Source organism: Podarcis liolepis (assembly GCF_965112155.1).
Source record: "Podarcis liolepis genome assembly, chromosome: 3".
Classification (NCBI taxonomy): domain Eukaryota; kingdom Metazoa; phylum Chordata; class Lepidosauria; order Squamata; family Lacertidae; genus Podarcis; species Podarcis liolepis.
The window spans coordinates 6,000,160-6,020,511 of record NC_139557.1 but is presented as its reverse complement, the minus strand read 5'-3'; the positions used below and the strand labels follow the sequence as shown (position 1 = coordinate 6,020,511).

The following is a 20,352-nucleotide window of genomic DNA, read 5'->3' as shown; positions in this document are numbered from 1 at the left end:
CTTGGTTGACCACAAACTTGACATGAGCCAACAGTGTGACGCGGCAGCTAAAAAAGCCAATGCAATTCTGGGCCTCATCAATAGGAGTATAGCATCTAGATCAAGGGAAGTAATAGTGCCACTGTATTCTGCTCTGGTCAGACCTCACCTGGAGTACTGTGTCCAGTTCTGGGCACCACAATTCAAGAAGGACACTGACAAACTGGAATGTGTCCAGAGGAGGGCAACCAAAATGGTCAAAGGCCTGGAAATGATGCCTTATGAGGAACGGCTAAGGGAGCTGGGCATCTTTAGCCTGGAGAAGAGGAGGTTAAGGGGTGATATGATAGCCATGTTCAAATATATAAAAGGATGTCACATACAGGAGGGAGAAAGGTTGTTTTCTGCTGCTCCAGAGAAGCGGACACGGAGCAATGGATGCAAACTACAAGAAAGAAGATTCCACCTAAACATTAGGAAGAACTTCCTGACAGTAAGAGCTGTTTGACAGTGGAATTTGCTGCCAAGGAGTGTGGTGGAGTCTCCTCCTTTGGAGGTCTTTAAGCAGAGGCTTGACAACCATATGTCAGGAGTGCTCTGAGGGTGTTTCCTGCTTGGCAGGGGGTTGGACTCCATGGCCCTTGGGGTCTCTTCCAACTCTATGATTCTATTAAGTCTTTAAGTCGTGTCCGACTCTTCTGTGACCCCATGGACCACAGCTGTTAACATTCCCCTTTTCTTGCGAGGAATCCTATTCGGAATAAGGGGATTTCCCTTTAAAAAAGGGAAACGTTGACAGCTATGCCATGGGCCAGAGCATGCCTGGCACTCCTGTCCATACCTGTCAACCTTCCCTTTTTTGTGTGAAATTCCCTTATTCCAGCGCCAGTTCCCGCTGCTATCCCGGATTGTTAGATATCCCAGAGTAGACAGTCTCTGGGACAGGTGAGGCTGCTGATCCCTTATTTTCAAATCTGAAAGTTGACAGCTATGCTCCTGTCTTCCACTGTCTGCTGCAGTTTGGTCAAACTCATGTTCGTAGCTTCGAGAGCACTGTCCAACCATCTCATCCTCTGCCGTCCCCTTCTCCTTGTGCCCTCCATCTTTCCCAACATCAAGGTCTTTTCCAGGGAGTCCTCTCTTCTCATGAGGTGGCCAAAGTATTGGAGCCTCAGCTTCAGGATCTGTCCTTCCAGTGAGCACTCAGGGCTGATTTCCTTAAGAATGGATCGGTTTGATCTTCTTGCAGTCCATGGGACTCTCAAGAGTCTCCTCCAGCACCATAATTCAAAAGCATCAATTCTTTGGCGATCAGCCTTCTTTATGGTCCATTCTCACTTCCATACATCACTACTGGGAAAACCATAGCTTTAACTATACAGTGGTACCTCTGGATACGAACGGGATCCGTTCCGGAGCTCCGTTCGTATCCTGAAGCAAACGCAACTCGCGTCTGCACATATCGCCGCTTCCACGCATGACGTCATTTTTACCATCTGTGCATGCGCAAGCGGCGAAACCCGGAAGTAACACGTTCCGTTACAGGTCGCAGCGGAGCGCAACCTGAAAGCACTCAACCTGAAACAACTTCAGCGTGAGGTATGACTGTATGGGCCTTTGTCAGCAAGGTGATGTCTCTGCTTTTTAAGATGCTGTCTAGGTTTGTCATCGCTTTTCTCCCAAGAAGCAGGCGTCTTTTAATTTGGTGACTGCTGTCACCATCTGCAGTGATCATGGAGCCCAAGAAAATAAAATTTCTCATGGCAAGAATAAATATTGACACACACCCCTACTACACCTGTTGAGACAATATTGACCGCTTCTATCGACTTCATGGCGGAGGGGGAATCGACGTTCCTTTAAACTGTGTGACACTTTTGACATGTTAACTAGCCCTTTGAGATAATTCAAGGCACACTAGGGTGAGTAAAAAAGCATGAAGGGTCCAGCTCCTGAGAACCTAGCATGCTTGACATTCCCCAACTTTTGAGGGCTCAGTCTCCACAGCGTCGGATTTAGGGTGATAAGAACAGCTTCCCCGCACAGGGCGCCAAGCCAGGGGGGTGAATAACAACAATAACACCAACAGCATCTATATGAATCAACTAAGATCCATTAAAAAGCAACTGTACCAAAAGGAATTATTGTGAAAATACGAAATATTTAGGGTGCGTGTGCAAATTATGTTCTTGCTTAGCATTCCAGCAAAGTTTTGGACATACAGGAACATGCCTTTTAGGATGTATTGGCATAACAACTTTCTTGGACAGACCAACAGGGCAAGCAGATGTATGTGTGCTTTTAAGTAAGCCTCACTGAGGTTAGCTTAGGCACAGGTACATATGAACAGAACGGGAGTTTGAAAGTAGTGTTTATCCTTCCATCGGTCTACTTCTCAAATAAATTTCAGTTCCAATGGGACCTCTCCCAAGAACTTAGTTAAAAAAGGTGGTAGAGTGGATGGTGTTCAACTAAATTTTATGCAGAGTTGTTTCATTGAAAGTAATGGACCTAACCTAATAATGTTCCTTAATTTTACTAGGTCAGCTCTGAGTAAAACATGGTTGAATATCACCCAGTGTTCTTGGCACCTTAAGAAAAAAAAATTGTGGTTCGAGGACCCGATCCCCACTTAGTGAAGACACACGGACACGTAATATAAGGTTAATGGGCAAGAAAAGGCCACAACTTTATTGATTACAGCAAGTGAAAAGGTATTGGCTTAGGCATTGGATCACATCACTTGACTTCACCCACTCGGAGAGGGGTGAGTCTAATAGGGGGGGGGGGTTATTCACCAGTAGGTGGAGCCTGTTGATGCTAATCCAACTATAAGCTCTCCTCTGATGTCACCGAGGGTCGTGCCATGGCCCCCCGCCACACAGGCATCGGACAGGATCCACAACCGCCGGATTCCTTTAACGGAATACCCAAAAATTGAAGGCGTAGGCAATGGCCACACCTAGCCCTTCCACACACCACAAACACATTCCAATGCCTAACCTACCCACCAATACCACGAAAGTTGTGACGGTAAGCGAAAAAACCACAAAGCCTAATGCCAAATGGAAAAATTCCTACCAGGCCCCCTGGACAACCAGGGCGACCAACCTAAGGTCCATAGCAAGGCCAAGAGAGAAACTGAAACCCTGAGCTCTGAGGAAGTGGAGGGTGGGTGACTCACGACGGGACGGCGGAAAGTGAGGCCGCGTGGCTGGCGCAGCAGCAAGTTAAGCTGCCGTCCACGCCCCCTCCAAGCCGCCTGGTTGGGCGCTTGCCCGTGGGCGTGGTGCGCCAGCCAGGTGAGTGGGTGGCAGGGGGCTAACGCCCCCTGCTTGAGGCAGAGATCGGATCCCACCCACAACCCCTCCCCTCTTGCAGGAGGAGAGTCTTAAATGTACAGGGTTAACTCGGCTAGAGGGCTAAAATTGCCTTTACCAGCTTGTGCATTTGGATTACTATTTGGATTATTTATTACATTTATATTGGGCCCTTCATCCAAAGATCACAGGGCGGTTTACAGTATAAAAACACAAAATATATAACACAGTAACAAAAAAAACAACACCCCACCTTCATATAGGAAGTACACAAAACAACACCTTAGGAAGATGAATGTTCACATTTATTCTGAAAGTGCTATACTTCTCTACCACCCCAAAATACAAAAGCTTAGCCAGTACACTGGTGTCCAAAGAATTTAATCCAAAATCACTGTAACTAGTATGCTTATGCAGAACATTAGAATTGTTGAGCAACATTTTTTGCATCAAGACATTTGGTTATCTGATGGTACCAGTTTCTTCACTTCCTCCATTATTCAATTATTTATTCACTCTCCATTTTGGTCATCCTTTTTAATTCAAAAACCCAGTCTGGATCATCATCTGCTTCGAAATCCCTACAAAATGAAAGCAAAAGAGCCAAATTTTAACATGGTTTAAATAAAATAATTGGACTAAAGAAATGGAAGGGCCTCTACTTTACTGCAATGACCTCCAAAGACTTAAAGGTGTCCACATAATATATTATACCCATAAAAACAGTCCTGTAGATTCTAGCATTTTTCCAGAACAATTTGTCATAATGTCCAATCCATGTTATTTTTCTAAATATCCAAACTTAAGCTGTTTCAATTCATTATAAATACCAGGACTTCAAATCCTGCCAATCCCAGCCAACATAAACAGGGATCAGCCATGATGGAAGTTGTATTAACATTATGAGGAAGTATCCCTCCTTGGTGTACACAACACTTCTTTAATAAGGACTTGTGAGAGTTGGGTGGGGGTTTTTTCTCCCTCAATGCAGTGTTTTAGATTTTGGAAATTACTATGATGTCCTCCACTTAAATATTCCTAGTTCCTCCTTCACAAAACACTCACGTATCTCATATCAGCTTTATCATTCTGTTCTGAATATTCTTCAATATGTTTATAGACATAGAACATAACAGCAAATGGCTGACACTTCTCTCCACCATTGGCATATTTGGATTCTAGAGACCACATGAACCGGTGGCCATGTAACAAACACAGATTTACCATATTTTTCGTCCCATAGGACGCTCCGTCCCATAGGACGCACCTAATTTTTTTTGGGGGGGGGACCAGGTCGGGGAACAGCGGGATGGCTGCACTGCGCCTCCCCAGCGTGGGGAACTCCCGCAGGGCTCCCCACGCTGCAGATGTCTGCCCGGCGCGCGGGGTGCTCTGCTTCAGGGCACCCTGCGCGCCGGGCAGCAGGCTGCTATCCGCAGCATGGGGAGCCCCGCGGGAACTCCTGCGGGCTCCCAGGCTTGCTGATAGCTTCCTGAAGAGGGGTGCGCACTGACCCCTCTCGCTCTCCAAGCTTCAGCAAAAGCCTGCATTCGCCCCATAGGACGCACACACATTTCCTCTTCATTTTTGGAGGGGGAAAAGTGCATCCTATAGGGCGAAAAATATGGTACATGACCCATAGGCTTCCAATACCGACAATTCATTCTAAAATATCCCCCAAGTTCCAAAAGTGGCTTAACAAACAGAGAGGGAGACTGCAATTAGAAGGCAGGATCTGAAGTTTCCCATGCAGAAACTACTCAAGATGGCGCTTCTTATCACTGCTGCAACTTCAAAAGCGAGAAAATGATACAAAACTATAGATAGCTGGGTTTTAGATAAGGAATGTTTCTTTTGGAGCTGTTGTTTCAAGATATGAAAAAAACCTCCAAGAATAAAGCTTTCAGATTGTATTTGAACATACGTGTCCTCATCATCTGATCTAGGTTCAAGTCTCTCTGCATCCTCCATAATAGTTTCACCATCTGGTTCATCAGATGTTTTGATCTCTTCAGTAAGTGGTCCTCTTAGAAGGTCATCAGAGCCTTTAACATTAGCAAAATGAAAACAGGAATTATCAGTCCTGTCCCTGCAATAATTAAACAGCTTCAGTATTAAGTTCAATATAAGAACAATGTATTTTACTCCATCATTACTTCCTGTTTCATTTCCTGTTTTGTTCATGTAAAAGTCTATCTCATTAAGAGGTGAAAGCTTTTGTGTCAATCACAAAGAACTCCCTATTGCTTTCCCCCTCTTTAAAACCATTAACCAAGATTTGGGGGGGGGGGGGTTGTATCCAAAAGGTCCCATATACGCAAGGTTTTTTGCAATTAAACTTTCCCTCCCTCATCTCTTCTTGCACACCCCTTGCATACCTGCTCAGAGCCTAGGGCTTGCCGATCAGGTCAGCGGTTCGAATGCCCACGACAGGGTGAGCTCCCATTGCTCGGTCCCTGCTCCTGCCAGCCTAGCAGTTCTAAAGCACGTAAAAGTGCAAGTAGATAAATAGGTACCGCTTCGGCGGGAAGGTAAACGGCGTTTCCGTGCGCTGCTCTGGTTCGCCAGAAGCAGCTTAGTCATGCTGGCACATGACCCGGAAGCTGTCTGCGGACCAACGCCAGCTCCCTCGGCCAGTAAAGCGAGATGAGCGCCACAACCCCAGAGTCATCCACGACTGGATTTAATGATCAGGGGTCCCTTTACCTTTACCGGAGGGGGTAGAGGGAAGGAAAGTTCCTTACACAAGAAGTCTTTGTGTGAAATGGATAACTTTTTTGGATACAACCCTTTACTTTAAAATAGTCACCATTACATCCATAGACCTATTCACTACCGGCACTAGGCTGATCTTGTCTAATTTTGCCTTGTAATTTTTTTTAAGCTTAAGGCGAAGCCCCCTACACTGCGGTTCTGAAGGGCCTAACCATCAGCTGGCTATCAGGTACTTGGGAAGAGGCTGCACAAGCGAATCTGACAGGTGGGCAGGGCATATAATGCCAGGTGAATTGACAGGTGGCTTGTCCAGCCCACCTGTCGAAGCTGAACTGTGGGAGTGGGAGAACAGACAGCAATCTGGTTCACCAGGCCTAAAAGGTTCCTTATCCTTGATCTATGGATTGGGGCCCTGACCAGCAATTTAACCCATATTGGGTGTCACACCCCTGCTACCATTATGATTTACCTCCTTTGCAGATTGTGTATGTTTTAAAAGCTAAGCTAACATCAGCATTGCGAAGAATATTCATCAAGGTTTCCGGAGGCTCCTTGGTCCACTGCTTTCGTGTGACATTTTCATCATATCTTCTTACATCTCCACCTTTTCACACAAATAATAAGACATTACAATGTTAGGACAGCAACCCACACCAAGTCGCCCAAAATAAAAACAACAATTTAGAGCATTGGTGGCCAAATTTGGCCCTCCAGCTGTTTTGGGACTACAGTTCCCATCATCCCTGACCACTGATTCTGTTAGCTAGGGATGATGGGAGTTGTGGTCCCAAAACAGTTGGAGGGCCAAGTTTGGCCACCACTGATTTACAGAAAAGACCAACGAGTAGCTCACAGGTTGCCCACCCCTAGTTTAAAGGGCAGGAAGTGTGTGAAATTGCTGAACTGGAATTCACCGATTGGTCTGTCAGAGTTTCATTAGGCCTTAATGGCGATTAAGGTTGGCTGACTTGCAGCAAACAGTTTCTCACAAGTGGTGTCATGCAAATGGAGCGCTAGCCTGCGAAGGCTGGATGTGCCTGGATCCACCTGTCAGCTCCTTGCAATTGAAAAATTAAAACTGTTGCTACTGAGCTGTACAGAATCTCAAGGAGGAATTAAACACTGCACTAATTAGAGGCAAGCAGAAATGCTTGAATTGCTGAAACGATCTCCTCTCTGCTCCAGCCATGCACTACCACCAAGCCAACTGAGGAAAGTCAGGAGAGGAAAGTCCCATTGTGCTGGCTCCTGCTAGACAGCTACCGTATTTTTCGCTCTATAGGACACACTTTTCCCCCTCCAAAAATTAAGGGGAAATGTGTGTGCGTCCTATGGAGCGAATGCAGGCTCCTTGGCTTCAGCGATAGCAGCGCAAAGCATCCGAAGCGCAAAGGGAGCGCTCCCTCCGCGCTCCAGAGGCTTTGCGTTGTTCTTGATGAAGCCTGGAGAGTGAGAGGGGTTTGTCTATTCATGTATAATGTGAACTTACTAGAAATGGGCATTACTAGCTCATCTCAGTTCAGAAAGGGCAAAGCCTTTCAACACTTTTTCTCTTCTATGAAAGCCTGGAAAAAACCTAGTCATTCAAGTACCAGTCCCATTTCCCTCCTCTGCACACCTTTCCCCAACTTACCTTGGAGGGAGGGAGGGAGAGAAGACGGAACCAGTAGTAGAGAAGATTGGGGATACGTGATACGAAAGCAAGCTAATGAGAAACGGAGCTTCATTTTGGAGGAGGGGTTTGGCTCAGTTTATAATAGGCATGGTTCCCTCCTAAGACCCACTTTAAAATTTTGGTCTCATCCCCAGAAATAATAATAATTAGTCATAGTAGTACAGTGGTACCTCAGGATGCGAGCGGGATCTGTTCCGGAGCCCCGTTCGCATCCTGAATAGAACGTAAGACGCGACTGCGCGTCTGCGGGTCACATTTCGTCGCTTCCACACATGATGTCATTTTGACCGTCTGCGCATGTGCAAGTCGCAAAACCTGGAAGTAACACGAGCGCAACATGAAAATACTTATCCTGAAGCATATTTATCCCGAGGTATGACTGTACAGTGGTACCTCGGGTTAAGTACTTAATTCGTTCCGGAGGTCTGTTCTTAACCTGAAACTGTTCTTAACCTGAAGAACCACTTTAGCTAATGGGGCCTCCTGCTGCCGCCGGAGCACGATTTCTGTTCTCATCCTGAAGCAAAGTTCTTAACCCAAGGTACTATTTCTGGGTTATCGGAGTCTGTAACCTGAAGCATATGTAACCTGAAGCGCATGTAAACCGAGGTACAACTAGTTAATTTAATTTATTATATATATATATATATATATATATATATATATATATATATCCTCACTCCAGTCCCACCCTCCTGAAGTGGGACTCAAGGAGCCTCACAAAAATTAAAACAGACACAGATAAAACACAGACACAGGTGGAATTATAGCAGACACGTTTCCAGATTAGTTTTTTTAAAAAACACAATCCGGGTTGTTTTAACAGGATTGCCTAATTGGTCCAGCACAGACCCTTCTTTTCCCTTCGTACATTTCAGCTGGCTTCACCTCAGTCTAACACACTCTCCGTTTGTGACCAGACCCGTGATACAGAGGGGCAGGGCTCAAAGGTCCTCATCCTACTGTCTTGAAGGTCTCCAACCTCTTTTTCCAGTGCAGCTAAGCATTTTCTGTTGTGAACCGCCCTGGGATACAAAGGCAGCATACAAAATTAAGATATAATAAGATAAAGGTAAAGGGACCCCTGACCATTAGGTCTAGTTGTGGCCGACTCTGGGTTGGGGCGCTCATCTCACGTTATTGGCCGAGGGAGCCAGCGTACAGCTTCCGGGTCATGTGGCCAGCATGACTAAACCACTTCTGGTGAACCAGAGCAGAGCACGGAAAAGCCGTTTACCTTCCCGCCGGAGTGGTACCTATTTATCTACTTGCACTTTGACGTGCTTTTGAACTGCTAGGTTGGCAGGAGCAGGGACCGAGCAACGGGAGCTCACCCCGTCGCGGGGATTCGAACCGCCGACCTTCTGATCAGCAAGTCCTAGGCTCTGTGGTTTAACCCACAGCGCCACCCACGTCCCTTTAAGATATAATAATAAAAGATAATTTTACAAAGACCCATGCAAGCCAGCTCTTTCTCAGTGAGGCCAGAGGCCACAAAAATGCTGGTCTGAAGATGCCCATTACTGGTGCTGTCAGTGTCTGGTGAACTTTTCCAGCCTGCTAGTTCTTTATTTGCCATCCGGTAGACTCTCTTCCCAGACAAATTCCTATGCGAGACTCTAATTGGGACTGGGATTATTTGGGGTAGACTCTGAAATAATTTGATAGGAATACCATATTTAATAGCAACTGTTATTTCTAACAGCAAATAAAGCAAACAAATATACTGAATCTTATTCTTACTTGTATCCTCCTTGGTTGTAATACTGGAAGTAAGTAAAGATGCATTTGCCAGAATTTTGATGACACTACTGGATCTTCCCTTTTCCCACTGTTGTCTGTGAGGGTTTGGTAAAACAGCTTCCGGGGAGGCCTCATCCTTCCCTAATGAAATGTTTTATTAAAATCCATTAGGAGTGTTTACAGTTGTTCCCCTGTTTCAACCCCACCACCAATATATTTCCTGAACACAGGATTACAGATATTGTATCATCTGACCCAAGTTACAGTGTATATTTTTTTATTTGGAATTTTTTTAAAAAACACACATCAAAATATTTTAAATTCAGTCTTCCCTCCAGCATATTTCTTGTATTTGGCACGGTTGGCAATACCATTCACAAAAATCTCAGCACAATTATTTGCGTGTCTACTCAAAAGTAAGACCCAATCAGTTCAATGGAACTTACTCCCAGGGAAGTATGTACAGGGTTGTAATCTCAGAGAAGTAATTCATGACCACTAGTGTAAGTAAGCCCCCCGATAACCATGTCAGAACTTGGCTCAAATGTCAGTTAATAGATGACTTTAGAACTTCATGGTTGCTTATTTATCCTCACCTGCTTTCTCCAATCCCATTTCACAGAAACCCTTGGCAATGGCTTCCGATTCTGGATCGCAACTCTTGCTCCTTGCATATTTCGCTTGCTCCTTTAAAAGGTTGAAGAACAGTATTCATAATTGAACAAGGTACATATCTTTATTTTGCTATCTTAAGTGAACAAATATCTTAGCATACTTGTGAACAACTGCTCCACAATTATATTTCATGCTATGAAAGAGAATCCTAGTTCCCGACAAGAAGTCTAAACTCCTTGGTGTAATTAACTTAAAAATAAAGGAAAATATGGCATATGTCAGTGATCATTCGAAAAGCAGAGCCCAAGGATAATCACATGGGAACAAGGGCAATCCTCCACGTACCTGCTGAATGCATTAAAATTTCAAAAATCCATATTTCCATTCAACCACACACACACACACACACACGTTTGAATGATATAATTAAATTATAATAATATAATTAAATAATAATATCATTGGAACCATCATATGAAAAGATAATTTTCTGCCTACAAAAATGTATGCTCAGTTTTCTTAAGTCAAAATAGTACCTCTGCTGAAGCAAGATTTCTAATACACTTTGCCAGACAGCTTCTTGCAAGAATCGTGGTAGCTGATGGACGGTTCTTGGGATTCTTTTTAAACATTTGTTTTATCAAATACTGAAGTTCATAAGTATAATGAGGTGGAAGTGGATTGTAGTATCCTTTACATATCTTAAGGATAAGATGTTTCCAGCTATTGGCCTGAAACTAAATTGAACAGATGGGGGGGTGCAGATGATTTTACTTGCATTAAATATTTACTAAAATGCTTCCTAAAACTAGCTGCTGTATACAAATTGATCATTATCTTCATACAAATGCATGCAAAAGACCTAGCGCTACATTCTACATAAACTGACCAGTCTACAAATCTTCAGAAATAGCATTCTTTGAGTCTGCTGTTAGGGGAGCTGTGCACTGTATTTTGGAACAGCAATAAGTATCATTTCTTTTTGATATTTTGACATTAATACTGGCCCTAAGACTGGCATTCCCGCACCCTCACCCTTTTTTAGGAGAGCAGCCTGTGACAGAGAAACCATCACAGTGGTGAGAGCACTCAGCAGACCTGAGTACAAGGCTATTACTTACAGCATGACAGGAAACCTAAAAACGAATATTGTGGGTATGCTGTATTGACCACAATCTGAGTACATAAAGATAGGTTTGCACTGTAAATGCTTTCCCTTTCCAAATGAAAACTCCATCCCCCCCAAAAAAACAACTCTATTTGCAGCATATCATAAACAGTCCCTACAATATTAATGTGTGCAATTACATCAAGCCACAAAAGTATTTGTGAAGATTTAAGGGAAGGGTCAATTTTCACATTGCATTTTTAGAAACTGGCCTTGGATCAGTTCCTGGAAGTAATAAACGTAAGGAAGGGTACTTACTGGATGTTTAAGAGTGCACAGCTCATATAGAATGCATCCGAGCGACCATATATCACTGGAAAGACAGGTTTGAAGAGTGATATTTACGTATAAGCTAAACAAGCTATAGCTTAGGGCCCCACTCTCTTGGGCCCCCCCCCCAAAAAAAATAGAAAGAAAACCTGGACATACATTTCCAAAATATAAGATAAAAAACAAATAAAATAAAACCTACATACAGCAACAGTGTTTGGTATAGGCTCCTATGATATAAGTCATGGGTCCCAGCTGCTAGCCTGCTCCCTAAAGTATCACTGGTTTGCTCATTTCTATATATAGGGTGCCTACATTCTGCATGGACTTTTCAACAATTACTCTGATAAAATACATATTTTGTTATGTGCAAATGGCTTTAGATACCCATTAGGTCCGTAAATTACCATATAGAATATATTAAACACACAAAAAAGCAACAATCGGTTGTTGGCAAAGGACAGCTGGACACATAAAGGGCCCCATTACCTTCAGTAGCTTAGGGCCTCATCAAACCTAAATCCAGCCCAGGCCACTTACCTGTCAATCATATGATGTCACAATGACATCAGTTGACCCATTCTTCTGCTACAAGGAAGGCTGAACTCAACAGGGCGTTTTCCCCGCTGAACCAAGTGAGACCAATCAGCTGATCAGTGGTGTCTTTAAGCCCCACTGGAATCAGGCTCATTCTGCAACTTGAGTGTGGCCAATCAGCTGATTGGTGCTCCAATTGGGAGCTCCTAATAGGAACCAGTTCCAGCAGGGCTTGAATACAAACCCCGCTTGCTCAACAATTTTAAGGCCTCCAACTGTTTGCATCTGCATCTTTACCTGTCCCACACTTGGCATCATAGCTATCATTACTACGTTATCCAAGATTTATGACAATCCAATGGGAACCTCAACATTGCAATTATATTCCTGTCAGTGACTATGTATAGTGGTTGTGAAATATATTGTAACTTCAATTCCCTTAGTCAGTAGCAACTCAGACTTTGGAAAGATCAGAGGAATGGCTCTTCTGAAATCAAAATTTGAATCCAATTTGCAAAGGTTGTCCAGGCTATACATAAATTGATTTTTGCATTGTTTATCTAGTATTACACCCAATATTAAAGTAAGTGCTCTTAGAGATTCTGATTAATTCTGACCTTTTATTGTTGTAGGGTGTGTTTTCCCAAATTTCTGGAGGCACATAATAAGGGGTTCCCACATAGGAACAAGCATAGGCCTCTGGGCTGCTCAGAAAAAGAAACAAACACAAGTAATATTAGGAAGAGACTTACATTTCTACAACTAATAGCAACTAAATTTTAAAAATTCCCAGCCTCAGTATGATATGGACTTGCCTGGAAAGAAGAAGTGCAGACCCAAAATCTCCCAGTTTTACTTTCCCATTTTGTGTGAGGAATATGTTCTGCATTACGAAATAGGGAAAAGAGTCCATTTACAGAGAGAGAGAGAGAGAGAGAGAGAGAGAGAGAGAGAGAGAAAGACTTATCACTCTCTATGTCAGTGTCTGTATTACTAAACCAGAAGTCAATCAGCACTCTGCTGTAAGGTTAGTTGGGATTCTACGCTCCCTGACGAGCAAAAGCCAAACAAATACCAACAGCATTAGAAAAAAGCTGGCACGGAATTAGCTTTTATTTATGGAATAAATACCACACATATTAAATGTTTTCATCCATTTTGTAGACCCCATGTAGGATTGCAATAGAAGCTTCTCTCCCAGAGCTAACAGCTTGGAGGAGGATGTACGTGGGCTTAAGTCATCTCTCTAATTAAACCAGGTACACATCTGCAGGAGCACCCTACTTCTGTGAATTATATTCCCAATAAAATGTAATCCACAACATGGCACACATTTGGCCGTGGACTCTCTTGGCATCAAATGCCATGGCATAGGCCCTTCTTAATGAAGAAAGGCAAGATGTAAGTATTTATAAGCCAACAAGTAAAGAAATACAGAACCACCGAATTTTACGAAAGACCTAGCCTTAGGATTTTTGGATTTCTAAGTATGAAAGGACTGGTGGTAATTTTATAATAACAGTTATTCCCCCCAGTAACTCATACAGTGGTGCCCCGCAAGACGAATGCCTCGCAAGACGAAAAACTCGCTAGATGAAAGGGTTTTTCGGTTTTGCGTTGCTTCGCTAGACGAATTTCCCTATGGGCTTGCTTCGCAAGACGAAAACGTCTTGCGCTTTTTTTTTAAAGCCGCTTGAAGAGGCGCAGTTGCGACTGACCGTGCTTCGCAAGACGAAAAACATCGCAAGACGAAAAGACACCACTGTACATCTGTTTGGCGTGGCTATTTCATTTAACATGCTGCTATTATTTTCTGCCTTATACACATGATGACGGTATTTTGCTTGGTATCTGGGGACCAATACCCATTATTAGTTGTTTGTGTTGTTTCATGCTATTATTAATTTTATATATATATATATATATATATATATATATATATATATATATATATATATATATGCAGGTTTTGGTGTCTTCGGGTGTCTTCCCGTGTAAGAGTTGGGGTGTCTAGGCGACGTTTCGACGAGGTCTCACTCGTCATCTTCAGGCTGGAGCTTTCGGCTTCTTGTTACTGGAACAGAGCAGGATCTCAGTGTTTGAGTTCCTATAAATACTGTTGAGGGGGTGTGGTGTATAATTAAGGAACAAAAGAAGAAAAGGCACACTAACCTGGGAACTTCCTCTCTGCCCAGAACGTTGGAGGCTATACACCACACCCCCTCAACAGTATTTATAGGAACTCAAACACTGAGATCCTGCTCTGTTCCAGTAACAAGAAGCCGAAAGCTCCAGCCTGAAGATGACGAGTGAGACCTCGTCGAAACGTCGCCTAGACACCCCAACTCTTACACGGGAAGACACCCGAAGACACCAAAACCTGCATTCCTGTACCCGTGAAAATCTACGAAAGCATATATATATATATATATATATATATATATATATAACCGTCATTAAGTGGGGTCCACTTACCTTTGATTTGATGTCTCTGTGCAAGACACGTTTGTCATGAATGTATTTCAGACCCAGGCATATCTGTGCAAACCAATTAAGAATCTGTGGGGAGAGGAGAAAAATATTATAATAATAATAATAATAATAATAATAATAATAATAATAATAATAATAATATATTATTTGTACCCCGCCCATCCGGCTGGGTTTCCCCAGCCACTCTGGGCGGCTTCCACATAGACCAAAAATACACTAAAATGTAAAAACAAAACACAAACTATAAACACAAAACACAAACTATACACATGGGCTTGTATTCTACTTGTATAATCGTGAATAAGACAATGGAAACTAGAGGACAAACACTGTAACAAGGACTATAGAAGCTGGGCAAGAAAAATTCTTTCTTATTTTATTTCTCTGTTCTAAAACTATGCATCTCATTCTGTGATTATTATCTCCATTTATACTTTTAAAAATATTCACTTCTCTTTTGGCATATGGAATAACGTCTACCATGGAAAAGCAGCATATTAAGTTTAACTAACCAACTAACTAGATCAGCGATGGCGAACCTGTTTGGCCAGCCTGCTGCAAATATGAGAGAATGCCGCTCTAATGCACCTACAGTCAATATGCATCCTCTTCATGTGTTTTTTGATCCAGACAGAACTGTAGATTTAATTCCAATTCTATGCCGGGTGCAGAAGCTCATTAGAAGCCTAAACCAGGCCAGAAAATGGATATATCCAAAAGGTGCTCATTGTATTCTTACCGTATCTTCAGGAAACAACTTTCCTTTCTGAAGTTTAATCTTTTGCATTAGATCTCCATCATCACAATATTCCATCACTATGTAAAGATGTCCATCAGCTAATGTACAGAGAATTTAAGATTTATTAGTAGAGATACTATTATGCAAAATATATTACTATTATGCTATTTTTTAAGGCCGCACCAATAGGACAGGTACAAAGAAAGCTCTGCTTCTGCAAAATTAATAATACTAAAAACTGTTTTTAAACATCCATATTTACCTTCAAACGACTCCAAATAGGCGACAATATTTGGATGCTTCATTTTAGCTAATAAAATAGATTCATTCCAGGACTTCTCTGCACCAAAGACAGACTACAAATATATTGCTAGTTAGTAAATAAAAATATACTGTATAGTTATTGCAATAATGAAGGAACAAATTAAGATATCTAGAAAACATTTATCAGACTTCAATTTGTTTTAATCTTTAATCATAGGCCAGCACTGCTGAGCTCTCTGACCATGGAAATAATTCCATTTAGAGATCTGTAACAGCCTCAACCCAAGTGGTTATTGTAGAAGATGTAACAGTCAAGTTTAGTCTGCCGTTTTATGACTGGGTAAGAGACTTAAGAGCAATAGTGTACCATATATATTCCTGCTTGGTGGAAATGGGTACAATTGAAATAATATAATAATTTAGATTAAAATAGTTTCAAAAGTGTAGAAATGTAGTTACAATACACACTAATTAAATGGGCAAGCAACTTAAAGGCAAAATATATAATCTACAATACAGTCCAATAACTAACCCAAAAGCCTTCCACAAAAATAAAGGTCTTGCTGATCTTTGAATTGTGGCCCCAATCCAGCTAAAATTAGTCATAACTGAAACAACAGCGCAATTAACTGGAAACAAATGGCACATTAATGAGATAAGACTAATAAGACTGCAATTCTAACCTGACTTCCACGAGTTAGACCCACTGAATTCAACAAGACTTACTTCTGAATAGATGTGGTTGAGACTGTGCTGTTAGTATTTACCGGATCGCAGCCATAACCCCGGCTAACTATAGCTGGATCGGTATATGTTAAATATAGTGCAGACGGTTTAAGTTGAATACAATTTTGTATTTTCTAAGAACTTTCTAGGCCTGTAGGGATATGATATTGGGGTTTTCATCACTTCCAGAGACAGAATGTTACCTATCTGGCATGTGGAAAATCCAGTTAAGGTTTCCCTTGTTTTGACCTCTTTAGCACAAGCTAAGAATATATATTTTTTTTAAAAAACAGGTTCTTGATAGCATTTGGATAAAAGTTACCTTAGGAAGCCTTATTTCCTTCACTGCATATTTCTGATTTTTGTTTTTATGACAGACCAAAAGAACTCTCCCAAATGATCCTTCTCCAAGTATCGCTAGCACACTGTATTTCTCCATGGTTACCAAATTGCTTTACTGTTTGCAGGCGTCTCTGCAGATCTTTGACAGATTGCACTTTCCCCTTCCTCTTCAGAACGGTCTCCTTGAAAGCAGTAAAATAGTAAACGTATTAGACTTGATTCTGTTATGAAACTAGTCAATTGCTCCTGATGTTGAAACCCTGCTCACTCTCTCGCCAACTTCCATGTTGAAACCTTTGTGAATATTAAATACATTAAAATATGTATACAAGCAACTCCCCCATTTATGTGCATTCAAGGCACGCACAACCATGCTCACCTGCATTGCTGTGAACCCAGATGTGGCATGAAAAGGGCCAAAAATGGCCATAAAAGAGCACAGAAACGGCAAAAATGGAGTGAAAATAGTGTCTAGCAATCCCAGGAGCCTTTGCAAATGCAATCCCAGGGGCCTTGCACAAACCTGAGGCCAGTGGAGAGCTGGAGTTTGAGCAAGGAAGTCTGCAGACAGCGACTGTGGCGCTTGCACGCTTTTTCAATGGTGTTCCAAACAGACGCGATTTCACTTAAACGTGCAATGCCTTGGAATGCAACCCCCGCGTAAATGGGGAGTTGCCTGTACTTCTAACCAATCTTGGCTATAGGAAACTGAGATTTAGCTACTTTTTCACTCTGCCTAATGAAAGGTTTTGCAGTATCTGACTATTTGTATGCAGTGGTACCTCGGAATGTGAACGGGATCTGTTCTGGAGCCCCGTTCGCATCCTGAACAGAACGTATGATGCGACTGCGCAGGTCGCGTTTCGCCGCTTCTGCACATGCGCGTCATTTTGAGCAACATGCTCTGTTACTTCCGGGTTGCAGCGGAGCGCAACCCAAAAATACTTATCCTGAAGCATATTTATCCTGAGGTATGACTGTACTGACAATAACGGATTCAGTTAAAAGCTGGCAATAGGAGCTATTCTGGGTGATCCTTGGGGTCCGTTGCAACTCTACAATTCTATGATCCCTTCAAAACTTTGAATGTGTTTAAAAGCTAAAGTTGATTCCTTTTACTTTACATGATGTACACCAGGGGTCAGCAAACTTTTTCAGCAGGGGGCTGGTCCACCGTCCCTCAGACCTTGTGGGGGGCCGGACTATATTTTGTGGGGGGGAGGTAATGAACAAATTCCTATGCCCCACAAATAGCCCAGAGATGTAGTTTAAATAAAAGTACACATTCTACTCATGTAAAACACACTGATTCCTGGACCGTCCGCAGGCCGGATTTAGAAGGCAATTGGGCCGGATCCAGCCCCCGGGCCTTAGTTTGCCTACCCATGATCTACACACAGGAAAGTAAGGGGGTGTGAGCATTTTTTCTGCTAGAGGCAGTTACCTGGCAAGCGCTGGTCCGGCTGCATTAGGATTGTAATGGAAGGGCACTTTAGACTCTCTTTAGCCTCTCTAAAAATATTTCCTCACTTTACACGGAACCTAAAATGACTACAAAATTATCACTTCCTAAAATGAGCAATCAAACAAAAATATAATTGATGTTGAAGCTTGCTCGGGAGTAAAGTTACACATCAAAACTCCTTGAAAGGGTTTGCACAGAACCAGGAAGAGGGGTGGGTGGCAAAAAGCCTCAGAGACCAAAAAAATAAAATAAATTCATTTTAAATGGAAACCAAAGGGTCTTGACCGATCTTATGGAAATGCAGTCTTTTAATGATCCTGTGAACAATAAAAACCCAACCTCAGATAGGCAACTGCTGCACATGGAAGCTCTAATTATTATTATTATTATTAATAATAATAATAATAATAATAATAATACGCTGCCCTCCCCAGCCAAGACCGGGCTTTTACTGAAAGGGATGCTCATTTTCCCTTTGGCCATACAGTCATCATACTTCTTAGGATTCCTTTGTGTTCAAATAATATATTCCCTACTGTTTATGCCCTTTACGAATAAATATATTGAGCTGTGTGTGTATGTGTATGTATGTACACGTACGATAACATGCATTATGTGTGTGTGAGTGCCAAACTGGGTCTTTGACCGGGTGACAAAAAGCCTAGTTTCAGCCCTGAAAATATGTATGAATATTTTAAACGAAAAAAATCTAAAAAAAAACCAAGTCTTGTCCTATATATTAGATTTACCAAAGGAAAAGAATGTACAGTATATGTGGGGATTGGGGAAAGGGGACTATTTGGGTGGAAGGGCTTGTCGCCGCCCTTGGGCGCCTCCCGTGTAAAAACAACGTTCCGCGTGTCTGTCTGTTCGGACGTTGCGTGCAAGACATGACTCTTTTTTTAAAAAAATACTCTCACAGCCCTCCGGATCTCGTGCTGTGCTGGCCTGAGTTTGGCCCACGTCCTGTTCCGCTTTGGGGAGGGAGAAAAGCAAGAAGCGGCGCGGACAAAGGAGGAGAAGCGCCGAGCGCGCCTCTTCCCTCATCCCCTTTATGAGGGAGGAGGGCGGGCCGAGCAACGCCGCGCTCCCCGCGCTTCTTCCTCGGGGTAAATGTGGATTTTTGCAACCGGAGGCGTTGCAACGAGGCTCCTCACGCCTACGACCCCGCGAGCGCCTTCACCTACCGGGACTCCGCGAGCCCTTTGCCCGCCCGGCTTGGGCTGCGAAGAGAAGGAAGGTCCCGTCCCGCCCACCCTCCTCCGGCAGGGCGCGGCTCCGCTCGGCCAAAGGGCAGGGCGGGCGGAGCTTTTGCTTTCCCTCCCAGGCGCAGCATCCCTAGGCAGTGCCGGATTTGTTGTCGTTGTTGAGTCGTTTAGACGTGTCCGACTCCTCGTGACCCCATGGACCAGAGCACGCCAGGCACGTCTGTCTTCCACTGCCTCCCGCAGTTTGATCCAACTCATGTTGTAGCTTCAAGAACACTGTCCCACCATCTCGTCCTCTGTCGTCCCCTTCTCCTTGTGCCCTCCATCTTTCCCAACATCAGGGTCTTTTCCAGGGAGTCTTCTCTTCTCATGAGGTGGCCAAAGTATTGGAGCCTCAGCTTCAGGATCTGTCCTTCCAGTGAGCACTCAGGGCTGATTTCCTTCAGAATGGAGAGGTTTGATCTTCTTGCAGTCCATGGGACTCTCGAGAGTCTCCTCCAGCACCATAATTCAAAAGCATCAATGCTTTGGCGATCAGCCTTCTTTATGGTCCAGCTCTCACTTCCATACATCACTACTGGGAAAACCATGGCTTTAACTATACGGACCTTTGTTGGCAAGGTGATGTCTCTACTTTTTAAGATGCTGTCTAGGTTTGTCATTGCTTTTCTCCCAAGAAGTGCCGGATTTACATATAAGCTAAACAAGCTATAGTTTGGGCCCCCAAAAACATTTAAAGGGGAAAAAACCCGCACTCTTTTTTGGGAGAAAAGCCTGTGACAGAGAAACCGTCACAGTGGTGAGAGCACTCAGCCGACCTGAGTACAAGGCTTACAGCATGACAGCAATCCTGGAGAACAGGCGAAGTCCCGGCAGACTGGAGGAGGGCAAATGTCCCTATTTTCAAAAAGGGGAAAAGAGAGGACCCAAATAATTACCGCCCAGTCAGTCTGACATCAATACCAGGGAAGATTCTGGAGCAGATCATTAAGCAAACAGTCTGTGAGCACCTAGAAAGGAATGCTGTGATCACCAATAGTCAGCATGGATTTCTCAAAAATAAGTCATGTCAGACTAACCTGATCTCGTTTTT

At 43.2% G+C, this 20,352-nt stretch overlaps 1 protein-coding gene and 1 long non-coding RNA gene across 6 annotated transcripts in view; one reads left to right on the top strand and one right to left on the bottom strand.

Annotated features, from left to right (window-relative positions):
- Positions 1-3,582: 3,582 nt before the first annotated feature.
- NEK3 (NIMA related kinase 3) lies at positions 3,583-19,328 on the bottom strand. 5 transcript variants are annotated; one of them, XM_083495253.1, is made up of 14 exons: positions 19,239-19,328; positions 16,567-16,768; positions 15,517-15,610; positions 15,255-15,352; positions 14,498-14,581; positions 12,838-12,905; positions 12,640-12,726; positions 11,474-11,528; positions 10,584-10,784; positions 10,029-10,119; positions 9,433-9,573; positions 6,484-6,618; positions 5,224-5,344; positions 3,583-3,880 (listed from the first exon to the last, which is right to left on the bottom strand). In XM_083495253.1, exons 2-14 carry the CDS (start codon positions 16,681-16,683, stop codon positions 3,808-3,810), a joined length of 1,365 nt encoding a protein of 454 aa, XP_083351379.1. In that variant the 5' UTR covers positions 16,684-16,768; positions 19,239-19,328; the 3' UTR covers positions 3,583-3,807. The 5 variants fall into 5 exon arrangements, with proteins under 5 accessions (XP_083351379.1, XP_083351381.1, XP_083351380.1 ...); XM_083495255.1 differs by lacking the exon at positions 19,239-19,328 and adding an exon at positions 16,966-17,082 and having other exon boundaries at positions 10,029-10,109; positions 10,583-10,784; XM_083495254.1 differs by lacking the exon at positions 19,239-19,328 and adding an exon at positions 16,966-17,082.
- The window catches only part of LOC310703245, a 14,057-nt gene continuing 3,757 nt past the window's right edge, over positions 10,053-20,352 (top strand). The window contains exon 1 of the long non-coding RNA XR_014524035.1: positions 10,053-10,158. This is a non-coding gene — a long non-coding RNA (uncharacterized lncRNA). The remainder of the gene's footprint in view (positions 10,159-20,352) is intronic.

Excerpts from the sequence above, each read along its gene's own strand:
- NEK3 (XM_083495253.1), bottom strand. The coding sequence starts at position 16,683 with ATGGAGAAATACAGTGTGCTAGCGATACTTGGAGAAGGATCATTTGGG. Across the intron at positions 15,611-16,566 it reads AGGAAATAAGGCTTCCTAAG|TCTGTCTTTGGTGCAGAGAA; the intron begins GTAACTTTTATC and ends ATATATTTGTAG. Across the intron at positions 10,120-10,583 it reads GAAATCTTGCTTCAGCAGAG|GAGCAAGCGAAATATGCAAG; the intron begins GTACTATTTTGA and ends AACCTTTTAAAG.